This window comes from Pinus tabuliformis, chromosome 3_1 (genome assembly GCF_031772625.1).
Source record: "Pinus tabuliformis cultivar Carrire ecotype Pingquan chromosome 3_1, CPIR1, whole genome shotgun sequence".
Classification (NCBI taxonomy): Eukaryota; Viridiplantae; Streptophyta; class Pinopsida; order Pinales; family Pinaceae; genus Pinus; species Pinus tabuliformis.
In genome coordinates this window covers 866,152,861-866,170,662 of record NC_142301.1, presented here as the reverse complement: position 1 = coordinate 866,170,662, position 17,802 = coordinate 866,152,861, and the positions used below count along the sequence as shown (strand labels likewise).

Sequence of the window (17,802 nt, the reverse complement as noted above, 5' to 3'; positions counted from 1 at the left end):
AAATGGTAGAACAAGTCCCATTGGAATCTGAATCTCAATTCATGGACAGTTTCATGACCATGAGAGCCATGGTAGAAGAGATGTATCGAGAATTCAAGAAGGGTCGAGGTGAAAGCACTTCGACACCCAAACAAGATAAAGGAGCAAAGGAACCTTCTCTAGATGCCCCAGAGGGCAAAGGGAAAGGGGAAAAGCTTCCTACACTGTCACCTCCATCATCCTCATCTCCTAGCCCCAAAAAGAAAAAGAAGAAAACATCTTTGATTAAAGTAGATGTAAATTTTGATTTGCCAATCTATGATGGAGAATTAAATGCAGAAAAGCTAGATAACAGGATTGGACATATTGATGTATATTGCAGGGTGCAAAACATAGATTCATAAAGGAGAAAGATTCAGCTGGCCAGCCTTCACCTTGGAGGAACTACCCTAGTGTGGTGGGAAGGCAGGACACAAGATGATTTGAAGAAGCATGGTAAAATTCTTTCTACTTGGAGTGAATTTGTTTCTGCCATTAAAAAACAATTCTATCCACTAGCTTATATGTAGCAAGCAATGATGAGTTGGCAAACTCTTCGCCAATTAAAGGGGCAAAGTGTACAAAGCTATACCCAGGAATTTAGAAAAAGAGCTTAAATTCTAGGCATTTCTCTAGACTCACTTGAAACTTTGTTGAAGTATATAGGTGGTCTGCATAGCTATTGAGGCACACCATTCTCATGTTTAACCCTACTAGCATAAACGAGGTATCAGTCCAGGCTACACATCTAGAGGCTAGAGGCAAGAATGTGAACCCAAAGATTGGGGGATCATCAAAACCCACTACAAGCAAGAACAAGGAAAAGAAGAAGCAGAAATGGAAAGAGAGGAAGGAAAATGCTGTACAGAAAGACAAACCTTCATGCACTCACTGCAAGAAGGATGGACATGATGATGCACATTGTTGGTCTTTGCATCCGGAGCTGAAACCCAAGAAGTTCGATGGCAAGAAGAAGAAGATTATTGCTGCTATTCAGAAAGATTTGGGGTCAGACTCAAGTGATGAAACAACAGTCACAACCACAGGTATAAAAGGTAAAAATTCTGAAGCATCTACTAGTAATTCTGCACAATCTATTGATAATGAAGAAAATGAGAGGAAAAGACATGAGCTTTTTCATATTAGAGTTATTTACAAGCATCAAAAGATTGATACTTTATTTGATAGTGGATCACAAGTAAACTTGATCCAATGCAGTAGATCCAATGTAGCTCACTCATGGGTGATCCACCACTGCAGGATACTCAAACGCGATCTACCAAGAAACAGATCTCTGCTATCCGAACAAAAGATCTCTCTAACACCTCTCGAGCAAATCTCTTCAGCTATTCCTCCTTGGTGGTCTGCAACAACCTGCTCGCGCTCCACACCAATCTGCAGCACAAGCATTCACGTAGGCTTGTGGACAGCGCAAGCACTCAGCCTTCGGACAGATCTTCCGAGCACTCAGCATGGCAATCTTTCCACATGACTTTGCTCTTCCCAAATGGCAGCCACCTCGCAACAATCCGCAAAAAACTAGGTCGGCGGGAGTTAGCACCACGGACTTGCGAAGGTGGGATTGGCGCGGTCAACCCTCCAATCTAAGCGACGATTTTGCCTCAATCATGACCTTCTCTTAGCGTACAGGATCAACAACCCTGTAACTCTGATACCATGATAAAAGTCGATATTCTATTAATTAAGTGGCTCTCCAAGTGAGATACCTGGCGAGTGCCCAAGCACATCACAATACACACTCAATATTCAATCAAGAGAACAACCTAGTACATATACGCTTTCACACTAAGAGGGTGGTTTCAACCATTCCCTAGATAATAAGATCTGAGACCTAATCTTAGAATCTGGATCCTATCCTTAAAACAACTAAGTGTAACTTTTTTCATTAATTCTAACATATATATGACTTTTTCTAAATTCAATATTACTTGATTACAAAAATTAAGTATGATTAAAATTTACTTTAAAATAATTAACCTTTATTAAACTTTATTATTATTATTTTTTAATGATTTCATGCCCCACAAAAAAAAGTGAATTAAATAAATGGGGTCTTTTGCGCTATTTTTCATTCATTTACTTTAATATCGGGAACCAAATTTCAGTCCAATGCCTACCATGGATTCTTCATTTCATGAACGTGAATCTGTTGGAAGATCTTGGTGCAGATCGATGTCAACCCAATGAATGTCTTAGTGCTGGAACCAGAAATAGATTTCTCCAGGGGAATCATTATAGCTCCATTGAAGCAAATGAATCATTGTTTCGCACTTCATACTGGAGTATAGAATACATCTGTCAATGCAATAAACTGAATTTAAAGTGACTCACAGGTGGTGCCCCTGTATAGTAAAGCCAATATTTTCCTCTCAATAGAATATTACATATAGACTCTTGTATAGAACACTGCTACTGTGATTGCTTTTTAATTGTCTAAAGCCCCAGGAAAAAAAAAAATCACCAATTTTATTTTACATTGTCACTTATAACTCATAAAGCATGTTTTCATTTGAACAGAATAATACATACAGGCTTATATATAGAGCCCAGTTACTGTGATTGTTTTTAACTGTGTAAAGCCATTGAAAATAAAAGAAAGAAGAAAAATCGTTAATTTACATTGCCACTTATAAGTCATAAGGATGTTTTCATCTAAATAAAATAATACATACAGATTTATTTATTTTTTTTCAGGAAGAAAAAGCATGATATTATATTATGTGAGGAATATAAAGAGGCGTATATATACAACCAATTTCTGAAAAAGACCCAGTACAGGGGATCATAGAAATCAAAAAGCATGGATGATATCCCAAAAACAACACTTGCCAGGAGAATGACAGATAAGAGACTAAATCCAGCACCACAAATATCATAAGTCATATGCAAATCGTCTAGCTACAAGATTTCCTTCATTTTTTGGACAAAAAGTTATCATACGAGGAGACTTCTGCGAGGAATAAAACAGATACAGCATCATATGAAACAAAAAACGAGAGAGAAAACCTGGGGGATTGCATGCGAATACTAGAGATCAGGAAGAGAAAATTCCTGGATAGGAAAAAGATTCCCTTTAGATGAAACCTGCAAAAACCAAGGACCCGGAGCAGCATGAAGACCCTCTTTTGACAGCGAATCAGCCTGCTGATTTAGATTCCTACTGATATGATGAATGGAGCTGCCTTCCAAGCTCCCCCAGTATAAACTGATCCTATCCATCCACCCTAACAGGTGCGGCATGAAAATATGATTTTTCCGAGAGACGAAGTCCACCATCACCTTTGAATCTCCAAAACCTGAGACATCCTGTATGTTTAGAAAGAGGCAAAATTTTAGGAGGCCAGCGAGGGCCATCGCCTCAGCTTTGTTGTTGGTGCCTCTCCCACCATTCCAATGGATGAAGAATTGATTGTTTTCATTTACCATAATTATAACACCACAACCACATGAGCCTCTCTGTTCAACTCCATCAAAGTACGCCCTTGGATAAATTGAAGGATCCATAGAAAAGCATTTGCATGCGCCCTTTTTTTGCTTGAGAGACTTTTGTGAGAGAGCTTCATAAAGAGAAACAATATTGAAAAAGATTTCCAGGAAAGGGGATTTGCAGCCATTGAAAATAGAGTTGTTTCACCACTTCCATATACTCCACAGAGCGATAATGAAAATTGTTCTCCATGATTCCTTTTGCTCACTGCACTAGAGGAGCGCTTCAATGATTGAAGCGTGGATATTATGTTGAATTCCATAATGATTGTCCAATGCATGCCATAATTGCTGGGTACTTATGCATTCTAAAAATAAACGTTCATTGTTTTCCTCCTTTGATTTGCAAATAGGACATAAGCCGGGACCATGCCATCCCCTCTTCTTTAATTTTTCCCAGGATAGATTCTTGTTATGGAAGGAGAGCCAGGCAAAGAAAATCATTTTGGGTGGGCAATCTACCTTCCAAAAAGTGCAAGGAAAGATAGAATTGAGAGAGGGTTGCTTTAGACCAATTAAATTCGGATATACATCTTTGACGCGAACATTATTCAATCCTTTCGAATTTTTCCAGGTGAGACTGTCAAATTCAACAAAGCGAAAAAAGCCGCAGTTCCTTAGGCACGTCCTAATGTGTTCCCATTGAAGGGCGATCGGACCAGGCATTTCCAGAGTTCATGCATCTTTACACAGTGGAATAGATCCCTGCCATTCCGCAATCAAACTGTCCCAAAAGAAGAGGCCCCATCTATGAAAGAAATTTAATAAAGATACAGGCACATTGATCTCCTCGGCGCCGCACAGGAATTGGTCTTTCCCGATAAGGATCTTGTTGCCAGATTGGAAACGCCAAATTAAGTTCTTCAAAAAATAATTTTCAATTTTACGAAAGCTGAGCCAAATTGAAGAACCATATGGGGCGCCAATCCTTCCCTCCCTGAACCAAAAAGATAGGTCCTTCCTGCCTAAATATTTCTTCTGAATAATGGAACTCCATGATCCTTCTCCGTGAATCGCTCTCCACAATGACTTGCATAGGAGAGCCTTCCCAAAAGTGCGCATGTCGGGCAAACCCCATCCACCCATACTCTTTGGCAATGAAATACTCAACAATTTTGAGAGATGGTATTTCGTTCTTCCCGCTTGTCCGCCCCAAATAAAATTCGCTGTAAGTTTATTCATACTTCGAATTATACTCACAGGGAGAAAATATAAATGTGCCCAATAAACCGCGAACTGGTTCAGTACTGATTGCGCCAAGGTCACTCTTCCCGCCAGAGTTAGACATCTAAATTCCCAAGCTGAAATCTTCCTGTAGTATCTGTCTGAAATCCAATTCCAATCTGCCTTTGAGTATCCATTTGCTTTTATCTGAAAACCCAAATATTTAATACCAAGACTGATGGATTGCGCTTTAATTCCAAATAGGCTAGCTAGCCATTCAACTTCAACCAGATTGGAGTCATTGTGGAAAATAGTTGACTTGGCATGGTTTATTTGGAATCCTGTAGCCACTTGAAATTTTTTTAGGATTTCATAGAGGCAAATCCAGGTGAACCTGCAAAACATTCTGAATAGAATAATATCATCTACAAATAAATTGTGAGAGATTGAAATATTTCTGCAAATTTTCAGGGGGCGACATTTGTTTTCCATGATAGCCTTGTTGATATGAAGGCTAAGCGAGTTCATAGCCAGGATAAACAAAAGCGGCGCAAGGGGACATCCTTGGCGGAGGCCTCTGGCCGCGTGGAAAAAAGGAGATGGAATCCCGTTAATGATGATCACATAGTCCACCCTTTCAATGCAGGCCATGATCTAGTTGATCAGGCTGGCTCTTAAACCAATCTTTGCGAGCAGACACCTAGAGAAGCCCTAATCAAGGCAATTATATGCCTTGCAGAGATCGATTTTGAGAATAACCGCATCACTTTTTTTGGAGTGTATAGCAAACATGCCTTCCTGTGTACTTGCGACTGCATCTAGTATATTTCTTCCCTTTAGAAAGGCGCGCTGATCCTTTGATAGGTATTTTGAAAAGGTTCCTTTTATTCTTTCAGCTATGATCTTTGATATAATTTTGAAAGAGATATTACAAAGTGAGATCGGTCTAAAGTCCTTGAAGGATTCTGCATCTCCTTTTTTAGGAATGAGTGCTATGTTAGTGGAAGAAGTTTTTTGATTGATGCTGCTTGACATCCTGGATCCTTCCACCATCCTTAACAGGTCTGATTTTATGAGATCAAAAAAGTGGATTTAAAATTCTATCGTCTAGCCATCATGACTCGGACACTTGTCCCTTTTAAAAGATTTCATTGTTCTCAGCACCTCCTCCTCGGATACCGGCTGGAAGATTTGGTCATTTAGATCATCATCAAACATTCGAGGAAACACTTCAATGCCCCACAAAATATCCTGAAATTTGCATTCTTCAGACTTTTTGTACTGGTTCTCAAAATATTTCACTGCCCCATTTGAAATGTCCTGTTGGGAATATAGAAACCCTCCTCTCCCATCACTGATTTTCCATATAGAATTATTTTCGCGTCTGGAGCTAGCGAAATTATGAAAGAATTTTGAATTCCTATCCCCTTCCTTCAACCAAATCGCTCTGCTCTTTAACCTCCAAAAAGATTCTTCCTGTTCTAAAATTTTCGATTTTTCCTTTTGGAGCTCCTTTATCCGGCATCTTATATTAAACGGTAGCATGTTTGTAGCCATGGAATCTGTGATGCTATCCAATTCCATTTGAATCTCCCGGAGCTCCTTTCTGTTGGCTTGTCTTTTTTTGTACTGCCACTCCTTTACCACCTTTCGAATGGCCTCCATTTTGTCCCTGAAAGTCATTAGAAGTGGAAAAACTTCGGGAGACGACATCTCAGACCAAGATTTTGAAATGATATCATTAAACTCCAGGTCTTCTAAACATGTCCTATTGAATTTAAAAGAGTAACCTTTTCTAAACCCCTTTCCCCTCCATCCAAGCATAATCGGTCTATGATCAGAAATGAAGACGTTCTCGATTGATGAAAAAGGCATGCCTAAATTGTCAATTAGACTAGCATGAAGTATAAATCTGTCAATTCTCTTGGCAATATAAGCTTTCTCGGCCCTTCCATTTTCCCACGTCGGGAGCAGTTTGGGAGGGGGGATGTCAACAAAGTTCCTGCTAAGAAGCTCATTCTTAATTCTGTCAGCGATGGGGTCCTTTTTCTTGTTTATGCCCCAGATTTCGTCCATATTTAAGGTGATATTAAGGTCACCTGCAATCAATAAAAATTCAACATCAAATATTTCTGAAGCAAAAAGAGTTTCCCAGAAAGATAGCCTGTTCTTGTAGGGTGCATATATATTCAGAATATTTATAGGACATTCATGCCCTCTCATTTGTGCCGAGATGAGGATGCCTGCGAGACAACGATATGTTTTTGCTTTGATCCAGCTAGGATCCCATAACACCGCCAAACCGCCAGATAGGCCGTTTGCTTCCAAAGCGGAAATGTGCCAGAGGGGGAACATCTTCCTGAAATAAGAAACTGTTACAGAAGAAGCATGCATGGTCTCTTGAATTAAAATGATTTTGGGGCTTGCAGACAAGAAAAAATCCTTTAAGGCCACAAATTTTTGGTCTGCCCCCAGACCTCTGATGTTCACTGATATGATGAAATTCATTGAGAAGGCTTTCCAGCCATGCTTGCTCTAAGGGGCCTTTCCTCGGTCATATCAATGATGGGGATATCGATAAGGGATAGATTACTGATACCTCTACCAGTGCCTTCACCCCGCCCCCTGAAATGTCTACTGCCTCTATTGTTTTTCCTCCTGACCGTGATGTTACTTGCAGAATTGGGGCTTATCTGGGGAGATCTTCGGATTTCTGGCTTATGAATGGTGAGGGGCCTGAGCTCCAAATATTTCTTGTTTAAAAGGTAGTCCAGATCACTACCGATCGAGTTTGTGGGTGATGAAATAGGAGAATTAACAGGGGTGGGCGAAATCAGAGGCTCTTTCCCTTTTCCAGAAGGAGATTTCTTCTTATACGGGGACAGGGATGAGGATTGAATAAAATGAAGCTCCTTGCTGCTGTTTATAAAAGGCCCGAGAATCGGGGGAGGATTTGGGACAACATGGTCAGAGAGAGGCTCCATAGGAGGGTTCGGTGGACAAGAAAATTCATGATCAGAAGCTGTCTCCAGGGGGGGCATCGAAGGAGAGATTCTGTACAAAGGGTCAGATTTAGAGAGCGGCAGAGGAGTTTGTTGATGATCATCAATAGCTGCTATAAGTTGTGCGTTCGGTCCAGGGGGGACACTGACTTTTTGGAGAAGCTAATTTCTCCGAATCCGGGGAAGAGAGTTTAATTCTATAAGACTTTGCCGCGAAATGAGGAAAGCCATGATGCTTTTGGCTTCTTGTAGGGCGCCGCGAACAGTTCTTGACAAGATGACTAGTGCGATGGCAAGCTGAGCATCTAAATGGGACTCTCCAGAAGTCCAACCTCTGTCTAATTTTTAACTCCCTCCAAATGATTTCAATATGTTCCGGAAAACTGCCTCTGAACGCTTTTTCTATCAAAATCCAAGCCGCTCTTTTGTCTTTCTCACCTAATCACCATGGATCAACGTAAAACCATTGAAAAAAAAGAAAGAAGAAAAATCATCAATTTACATTGCCACTTATAACTCATAAAGGATGTTTTCATTTTAATAAAATAACACATACAAACTTATATATAGAACACTGCTACTCTGATTGATTTTTAATTGTCTAAAGCGATTGAAGTAGAAAAGTCGTCAATTTATATTGCCAGTGATTGCTTTTTAATTGTCTAAAGCGATTGAAGTAGAAAAGTCGTCAATATATATTGCCACTTATAACTCAGGAAGGATGTTTTCATTTGAATAAAATAACACATACAGATTTATATAGAACCCCGCTACTGTGGTTGCTGGTTAATGGTTTAAAGCCATCGGACAGAAAATATATATCAATTGACATTTCCTCTTATGACTCATAAGGGCAGTGATAGCGAAAACACAACACCTTTACCTTTGGTGTCCTTACGTTTTAAAGTGTTTTAGGATTTTGGTGAATTTATTTTTTGTTTTCAATTTTGTATTTGTTAGTTTTTAGTGTTTTTAATGTATAAACAAATATAGCGTTGTAGAAAATTTGAGGACACCTTAATTAATTTAGACTATAAATTTGTTTAAACTTGTATTTTCGTTAAAAAACAATTATGGATTATAAAGAGTACAACCACATTCATTATTATAACAAAATATTATTATGAACTTTGATTTTATTTAATTCTTAAGAATTTCAAGGTTTGATAAAAAAAGAGAAATGTTGAAGAGAGAATTTTTTTAAAACTAGGTATACTTAGAAAATAGTAATAGAACTCGGAAGACTCACCGAAGTGAGCTTGATCATTTCATTCACAAACATGAAAATGTATACATCTTGGTTGCGGTAGAAACTACAACAACTCTCATTATTTCTTTAACTACTCCCTGTCGATTCCCACTAGCCGTCATGGGAACACGGATGATTATTCTAACATAAAATTACTAAGAAATTGGTGGGCTTCCAGACATCAATTTTTTTTAATTTATTGAGTCGGAAACCTCATTCTACAAATAAAATATTCTCTAAATAGAAAAGAAATGTCTACTATAATAACAATGAATATGCAAGATATGTTTGATTAGTTGTATCAAAAATACAGTTTAAACAATAAAAAATTACACATTGTTTTTTGCACTATAAAATAAGTTTGCACTTAAAGAAATTTGATCCTTTCAGCACCCATTAAATCCGTGCTTAAAATAAATCTATGCTAATTAAAAATCAATACAACCAAACAAACTCTCTAAAACACTACAATCCTTTCAGCACATATTAAATCTGTACTTAAAATAAATCTATACTAATTAAAAATCAATACAACCTAACAAACTCTCTAACACCTACATAAAACATATACCTCTAATAATCCATCTAAAAATTATCTAAAAATTTAATTGAAAAACTTAAAAAGTAAATCAAATCTCATCCAAATTTCCCACCACAATCTTATCTCGATTCACGCGATACCCCTTTTTCTTTTATAAAGTATTCACGGCCGACGGAACGACGTACGTAAGGGTCTGTATAGTCGTGTCGTATGGCCTAGAACTTGCCACGATCAAGCTTCACGCGGACTTCATTACCTCTGAATAATTTCTTTCTCATTTATTTCCTGCCCCGGGATTTTATTAAAAAAATTAATAAACTCACCGCCTTCCCAGCGAGGGGCGGAAGTGTCTTTATGGGTCCTCTTGTATGGCCGGGAACCTGTCAGCTTCACGCGAACTAAAAATTGAAGGATTCACCGCCTAATGGCAGAGGGACGAAGAGTCAGTAATACAGTCGTGTCGTATGGCCTAAAATCTGCCACGTTTGAGCTTCAAACGAATTTCTTTGCCTTTTAAAAATACATTCCTCCCCATATTGTTTATTCTACAGGCTTACATCTTGCGCCTTTGCTATGCCTTTCAGACTTCAGTAATAACTTGTGTGATTTGTAAGCTTTACCAGCAACTGGTGTGATTTTGAAGCTTTACCAGCAAATAGTTGGTTGCGGGCTACGTATCAGAATGGCAGCGCCACAGAGGATTATATGTAAGAGCAGGCCTCATGTGGTCATGTTTCCTCTGATGGCCCACGGTCACATCATCCCCTTCTTTGATCTCGCCAAGCTTCTTGCAAAGCGAGGGCAATTTATCGTAACAATCGTCAATACTCCTAAAAACGTTATGCGTTTGGAGCCCATGGTGGCCGCCGCCTGCAGAGGCGATGGAAGCATGGACATCCGCCTAGAGGAACTGCAGTTTCCGAAGGGCATCGAAGGCCTGCCCCCCGATGTGGAGAACACTGACTCTCTTCCCTACAATCTCTTTTTTTCTCTCGTGCGCGGTTGCGAAATGCTTCAACACCCCTTTGAGCAGCTGCTGCGACGCCTCTCCGATGAGCCTGGCGCACGCCCGACCTGCGTTGTCACCGATATTTTCTTTGGTTGGAGTCTCGACGTCGCCAACAGAGTCGGGATTCCGAGGGTGACGTTCAGCACTACCGGGGCATTTTCCACGTCTGTGTATTATTCTCTGTGGTTGCATCTTCCCCACAAGCAGACAGAATCCGATGTATTTTCGCTCGCTCCTGATTTTCCCGATGTCTGGTTTCATAAATCTCAGCTCCCTCTCAGCCTCAAGATGACCAATGAGACCGACCCGTGGTATCAGTTTTTGAAGCAGCAGATACCCAAGAATCTCGAGAGTTGGGGTACCCTGCTCAACACTTTCGATGACCTGGAACCCCAGTTTCTTGAACATATGAAAACCACTGGTTGCGGTCGAGTTTGGTCAGTAGGTCCTCTGCTTCCAGAGGGTGTCCTGGGGGGTTCGAACTTCAATGGCTATTCGGTTCAAGTGGCCACGCGGGGCAAGGCAGCAGGGCGAGCTGAGGGAGATTGTCTGCTGACGTGGCTGGATTCTCATCCTCCGTCCTCTGTTCTTTATATCTCATTCGGCACACTTGCGAGAATCTCGTATTCCCAGACGCACGAACTGGCGCTGGGCCTGGAAGCAAGCGGACACCCGTTCATCTGGGCCGTGAGACCACCGTCCGATCAAGCGGCGAACGGCGCTTCATCCGATTTCCTGCCCGAGGGATTTGAGAAGCGAATGACTGAGAAAAAGCAGGGATTGCTCATCAAAGAGTGGGCACCGCAGCTGCTGATTCTCTCCCACCCATCAATCGGAGGGTTCTTTAGCCATTGCGGGTGGAATTCGATTATGGAGAGCATAAGCCAGGGGGTGCCCATTATTGGGTGGCCCATGGCAGCTGATCAGTTTTATAACTCCAAGCTGTTGGAGGAGGTTGTGGGCATGAGCGTGGAGGTTTGCAGGGGTGTCGACGCAGAACTGCAGAGGACGAATGTGGAGAGCACTGTGAAACTGCTGATGGAGGAAAAGCGGGGAGTCGCAATGAAAAAGAGGGCAATGGCGATGAGAGACGCAGCTACCAGAGCAGTCATGTCGGACGAAGGCAGAGTAGTCAAAGGTTCATCAGTTGCCAACGTTGATGATTTCATAGCAGAAATCAACAAACTATTCTGCACACCAAAACCAGGAACGGAAGCCGAGGAAGTAACCTTGGGAGGCTAGTAGCGGCAGCCTGCCGGTACTTCTATTGATTGAATGCATCCTTTTTCCTGTTATAGTATTGTGATTATGCTAAGACTATTATTGTGATCTTTTAATATTATATTTCAATCCATGCATCCAAGTCCCTGATCCCCGGAAGAGCAGTGCCCTAGGATATTATTGCGCTGTTTTAACACTTATACTTCAATCAATGCATTCAGGTCCCTGTAGCCCGAACAGGTTTCAAGAAAATTAATTGGATGAACAATTTTTCATGCAAATTACATTATTGTAAGGCTCTTTCTAAGATAGATTAATTTTAATTTAAGATTTAGTATTAGAAATTAAATTGGATATAGATTTATTTCTATATATTTTTATTTCTGTGGTGTAATTTTATTTTCTATTACTACTTTTCCCTCGTAAGCTTTATATATATAATTAATAATATAAAATTAAAATTATTGTTAATAAAAAAATCAATTTCACTTTTTTTTTTTATATATTTTAACTTTTTTTAATATAAAATTATATATTAAAATTTATTTAATGAATACATTTTTTTAATAATTTTTTTATAAGATAATAATAATAATTTTTTTAAAAATCTATGTATCAAAATTGAAATAATATAGTTAATTTTGTCTTAATATCATTTTTTATTTTTATTTTTTATAAAATAATTTTAAAAATATTATTTATATCTATTAAATAATTAATTTTTATAATAAAATTATAACTTATTTTTCCTAATAAAAATTAAACAGATAAAAAAACCAAAAAATATATATACATTCAAATCATAATAATTTATTTTTATTCATCCATTTAAAGGTCTGTTATGTCATAACATTTACAAACATTATCTAATAAACGATAAAATTTAATAGTATATTTTTACAGTTGCTAAATCTCTCTCTTTTAAGAATATGTTAGATTCTCTCATGATAGTAATACCTTTCATTTTCAAAAAAATGTTTTTTTACATTTTTTGATTTGTCATATAAAAGTGGAAGTTAATTTGATTTTTTATATGACGTGATGGTGTATATTTAAAATAAAAAGGAGATTATAATTTATAATTAGTGTAGTTATATAAATTAAATGGTTAATAAATGTATATAGATATTAAGTCATAATAAGTATTAAAACATTTATTCCATAATACATTTCGTATAGTTAAAATTTAAAAAATATTAAATTATAATTTTTTTACTTATTTATGAAGTTTCACTCTCATTTTACCATGGGGATTTTTAATATGTAAATATAATTTGTTACAATAATATGGTTTATCAATATAAATTACCCATAAAATCACAACTCATTTCTTGTGACACTTGTTTATACGGCATTTTTCTTAATTAGCCATTTTAATAAAAAAAATGACATAACTATTTTGGAGATAAATCTCAACTTTTGATTTGTGTAATTATTATGAATATTCTAGAAAATTCCATGAATGTTAAATCCCTACCATTCACCTCATAATTATTGATAATTAAATTAAAATTTTAGAAATCCTATTCCAAAATAGACATGCCCATTGACATAATTACTAAAGTTTATATGTTAACACAGATTTATTTTAATTAAAATTTCTTAATATGTAAATTTTTTTCTAGAAATTTGATCTTTCTAGACATTTTGTAAATCCAAAGTTCAGATGGATCTATTCATTAATAATATGTACATTTGCATAATGTTTAATCCATCTAACCAAATGAGTTCCTATCTATTTCTTCATATTCAAATATTCTCTCTCTAGTATCTAATATAGTCATTCATAGTTATTATTGTTATTTATTTATGATATCATTTTGGTATTTAATATTTCTTTATTATTTGAGCACATTTGACATTGATCACATGACCACTTTGTATGTAATTCATGGCATCCATTATTCTGTTAATCACAAGAAATGTTAGATTTACAGTGCATGGCTTATGGGCACATGTTATTGGATAACCCATAGTATTTGCCCATTGCATTAGCTTATAATGAAACCTACTTACAGACTCAAAGAACTCCATTATAAAATATTTGAAGTGGCTTGGTGTGTGTGAGATTAATGTGCCTATCTCATTATGCTATTTCTCTCTCAGTTTTAACAATTTGTATCAGAGCTTATCAATCTTAGACTCTCTTGGAATGTATGGAGGATTAGAGCCTAGTAGACCCACAGTTTATCACAAGAGTGGTGTAGTACTTAGATTCATCCAGGGAGAGAATATACCACAAGAGGAAAGAGGAGCATTGATATCTAAGCATATGGAGACCAAGTGAACAAAACCATATATGGAGGTGGAATCAGTGGAGAATATGTTTGTTGGCACAATGACGAATTGTAAAATCACATGAAAATGGGCATATAGTTGTAAGATGTTTATATACATTTGCACCTCTAGTTTGTTTGGCATTGGATCATTAGTGCAAGATTTAGAGGTAGATTTAGGTGATATCTAATTAATGTGGCATGTTATATTCATAATTAATAAATTTTAAGGGGGTAGGAGCTTATGCCAGGTCAAGTTTAAAGTGGGGAATATTGGGTTAATCTTGATTGATTAATAGAGTAATTAAGATAACATTGATTTGGTCAATGATGGTTTTACATCAATATTTTTCATTTCCTAAATACCTCCTACCCTAAATGCAATTACATAGACCAAGGACTTATCTTATAACTTTATGATTGAGAAAATAAAGCTTCTACCTACTTTTTCATTTGCATCCCTCATCACTGTAATTCCTACTCCATTATCTTATTGTGCTACATCAAGTTGTTAACCTACTTGATGTGAGGTTTCTTGATGTCATAGATCTTGTTAGAGCTATTAGTATGTGTATGAGGTATGCATATGCTAGCTACACAACCACACCTTGAGCATATACACTAGTACTCTATAGCCTATTATGCTAGATGATTAATGAATGGTTGAGCTTGACTAATGAATAAGTTGTGATTAAACTTAAGCTTGATCAGTGATCAAGATTATGATTAATCTTAAGATCGATTAGTGATAAATTAACCCCTAACCTTAATGTATAATCAATTAATTAATTTTAACAATATTTATTTAATATTTAAATTAATAGGATTCTTATGAATCCACAATTTTGGCTGACATTTAAGGATATTATTACTTTATTCCATTAATGAGGGGTGGTTGGGTGAATTAACCACCCAAAGTGTTAATTAAGGGATAGATGGGTATGTGAAGTGATAAGGGGGGTGTGGCTCGAGGGCACTATAAAGGGGGGAGGGGGATTTCAATGACAAGAATTGGATAAGGGGGTTTGGAATGGGGAAGAGAGGAGGATTATTTTTGTTTTGATTTTTATGGAGAGGTAAGGGAGGGAGAGCCAAGAGAAAGAGGACGAAACTTAGACAGTAAGAACTTGGATAGTGGAGAGGAGTTTGTAGTTGTGAAGGATTTGGATTGATAACTCAGATACAATACAATAGTGATTTGGATTTAAGCTTGGAGGGTTAGGGAACTCGTGGAGGTTTCCTGACCTAGGAATCAAATAGGTTATTCCTAGTTGGCAAGGTAGCATATTAAGTTGGGTGATCTCAGGAGGAGCACCAAAACCAAGCCACTCTAAACAAGTCTTTTTTGTTAATTATTATTGCCAAAATTCTTGTTAATTGCCATTGTTAAATTATTTGAAATGTGTATATCATTAAATATGAAAATGAAAAAAATATATTGTGAAATGAATATAAACAAAACATGTAGTGGTCATAACAAATATGTTTTTTTTCCTTACTGAGTAGTTCTCATACTAATTTGAAACCCCAAGAAGGGGGTCTCACAATCACTACAAGTATAGTGAGCCAACTCAAGTGCTCATTAACTATGTACTTCTTCATTTCCTATCCTTAATGTTCTTTTGCCATCAAACCACTATTGCTAGAGAGTTTGGTTTTTTCCTTGCTCTAATACAAAATGAAAAACCAAACATGAGAGAAATAACACATTAAGATAGGCACAATAAACATAAACAAAGTTGAATGTTTCAAGTTCCATAAGTATGGACACTTTGCCAAAGACTGTCCGGAAAATGACAATTCTCTAAGATCCAACTACAACAACTAACACGACTTCAACAACAACGAGTTTGATGATAGAATAAGAGGAGATGATAGAACAAGAAGGGATGATAGAAGAAGAAGAGATGCTCCAAATGATCGGGAAGAAGGCCATTGTCCTCAAAAGAGATCAAGAAACTCAATGTATGGAAATAATGCAGTTGCTACTCAATTTGAATATATTTTTATTTATCCTCTTTTTAGTTCTTCTCATCCAGAATTGTGTGATGGTTGGTAGATAGTGGCACCTCTAGACATTTCTTTGGGAATCATGAAGTCCTCTTGTCACATACCCTCATTAAACTTATCAAGTGAAAGAGTAAAACGACACATATTATTTTAATTTTTTTAAGAATCAATAATAAACATTAGAACAGAGTCCTATTTACACCTTTCATCATTGTTCTATGGAAATTGATTGCTATGTACATAATTTAACTCATGAATAAATTCTTGATTGTACTGTTTTTTGAGCTTTACAATCAAACTGTTTTCCGTAATAAATAACATTATTATGTTTCTATGGCTTAAACCAACATTTGGGGTTCTATATTCATTATACACCTATAGTCTAACTATATGAAACTTACACCCCTAGAATTGGCGGGACCAAGGCTTTGGATCCTTTCGAGTGCTTCACAGTTGTTAGCCATGTTCTCGGGAAGGGTTCCTCATCCATGACCCTCCGTAAGGTGACTTCATAGGACAATGGATGTTGAAGCCCTAATTCCTTTGGTAACTTCACCGTAGAATAACTTCGACATTTTTCCCGCTTTCTTGTAGGAGTTCTCAGCTCCAGCCCTCAGCTTTAGGGTTTCATTCAGGTGGTTTTTTGCTCTCTCTATTGACGTTGATGTTCTTTCCATCCTTACCACAAATCTGACATGACAATCCTATTCATTTGTTCAGTTTTCAAGTCTGCCGGAGTCATTGCTACACTCAACACCGAGAAGAAGGAAACTAAGTTCATTTGTTAAGCCCAGGTAACAATGCTTCTTTCTTGGTATACTATTGACTTGTTTTTTTAATTAGTCATTCTTCTTAATGATTGCATTTATTTGGTTAGGTTCTGCCAAAGGATTTCAACCTTCTTCTGGTCTAGAATTTCTTACTAGAGATCGTGCCCCTATTCAGTCAACTGAGTTGCAGAAGATTGTTGAGTTGTAACTCCATCTGGACACCAATTAATGTGGACAACTTATGTTGTGAAAGTCATGGGGTTGTGAAACCCAGAGGGACAGAGTTAATATCTTGGTAGCTCTTTAAATTTCTCTAATTGTAATATACTTTAGACTTTGTAATATTCTTACGCTTGTGTAACTGAAGGCTTGTTACTATATTTTTTGTTTCTTTTATAAAAAGACTTTTCCAGCCTTAAGTTATTCATTCTGAGAATGGACTAGTCGTTCTATATTTTAGAATTATTGGTGTGAAACTTTATGTTTATAAACAACTCTTAATAGAATGATAGTTCTTGTTTGTATTTATGCCAATTGAATGTTATAAGCCACTGGACTTTGGCTCTCTGATTTTTCTGGGTATTTCAGAAGGGTTTTCCCACAGAGGGTTACCCAGATGCCTATGTTGTATATCTTAGGTGACCCAGATCTGACTAGGGTTTAATCCTCTGGTTCAAACTTAATGATTATCGAACTGTTTCATTATAAATAGTCTTTATGCTTCTACTTACAGTTAATTCTAGTTTTCTTTTCTTCTTTTAAAGAGGCAATTCTACTTTTGTTTGTATTTGACTTTGTTGCTATCTATCATCGGTAACCCTAATATCCTTAGGGTTTACAGTGGTATTCGACATTATTGTCTCCTGGATATATGTAGCTTGATATCATAGCATTTAAATTTGGTTGTTTAACTACTTATGAGGATATTTGTTTACCTGTTATTGGGGTTATTTTCCATAAGCAATTATATGGGTATATTTTTCTTCTAGTTTTTTTCCAGAACAGTCACTCGTTTTCCACTCATAAATTTCAAAT

General features: G+C 37.0%; 1 protein-coding gene and 1 pseudogene across 1 annotated transcript; one reads left to right on the top strand and one right to left on the bottom strand.

Annotated features, from left to right (window-relative positions):
- Positions 1 to 5,796: 5,796 nt before the first annotated feature.
- On the bottom strand, positions 5,797 to 7,083 carry LOC149190332 (uncharacterized). Its single transcript, XM_089410483.1, has one exon. The coding sequence runs from the start codon at positions 7,081 to 7,083 to the stop codon at positions 5,797 to 5,799; it is 1,287 nt and encodes a 428-aa protein (XP_089266609.1).
- Positions 7,084 to 9,878: 2,795 nt separating this feature from the next.
- Positions 9,879 to 12,001, top strand: LOC149190331 (UDP-glycosyltransferase 92A1 pseudogene; annotated as a pseudogene).
- Positions 12,002 to 17,802: the final 5,801 nt, after the last annotated feature.

Bases quoted from the DNA above. Each gene is read 5' to 3' on its own strand.
- LOC149190332 (XM_089410483.1), bottom strand. From the start codon at position 7,083: ATGCATGCTTCTTCTGTAACAGTTTCTTATTTCAGGAAGATGTTCCCC.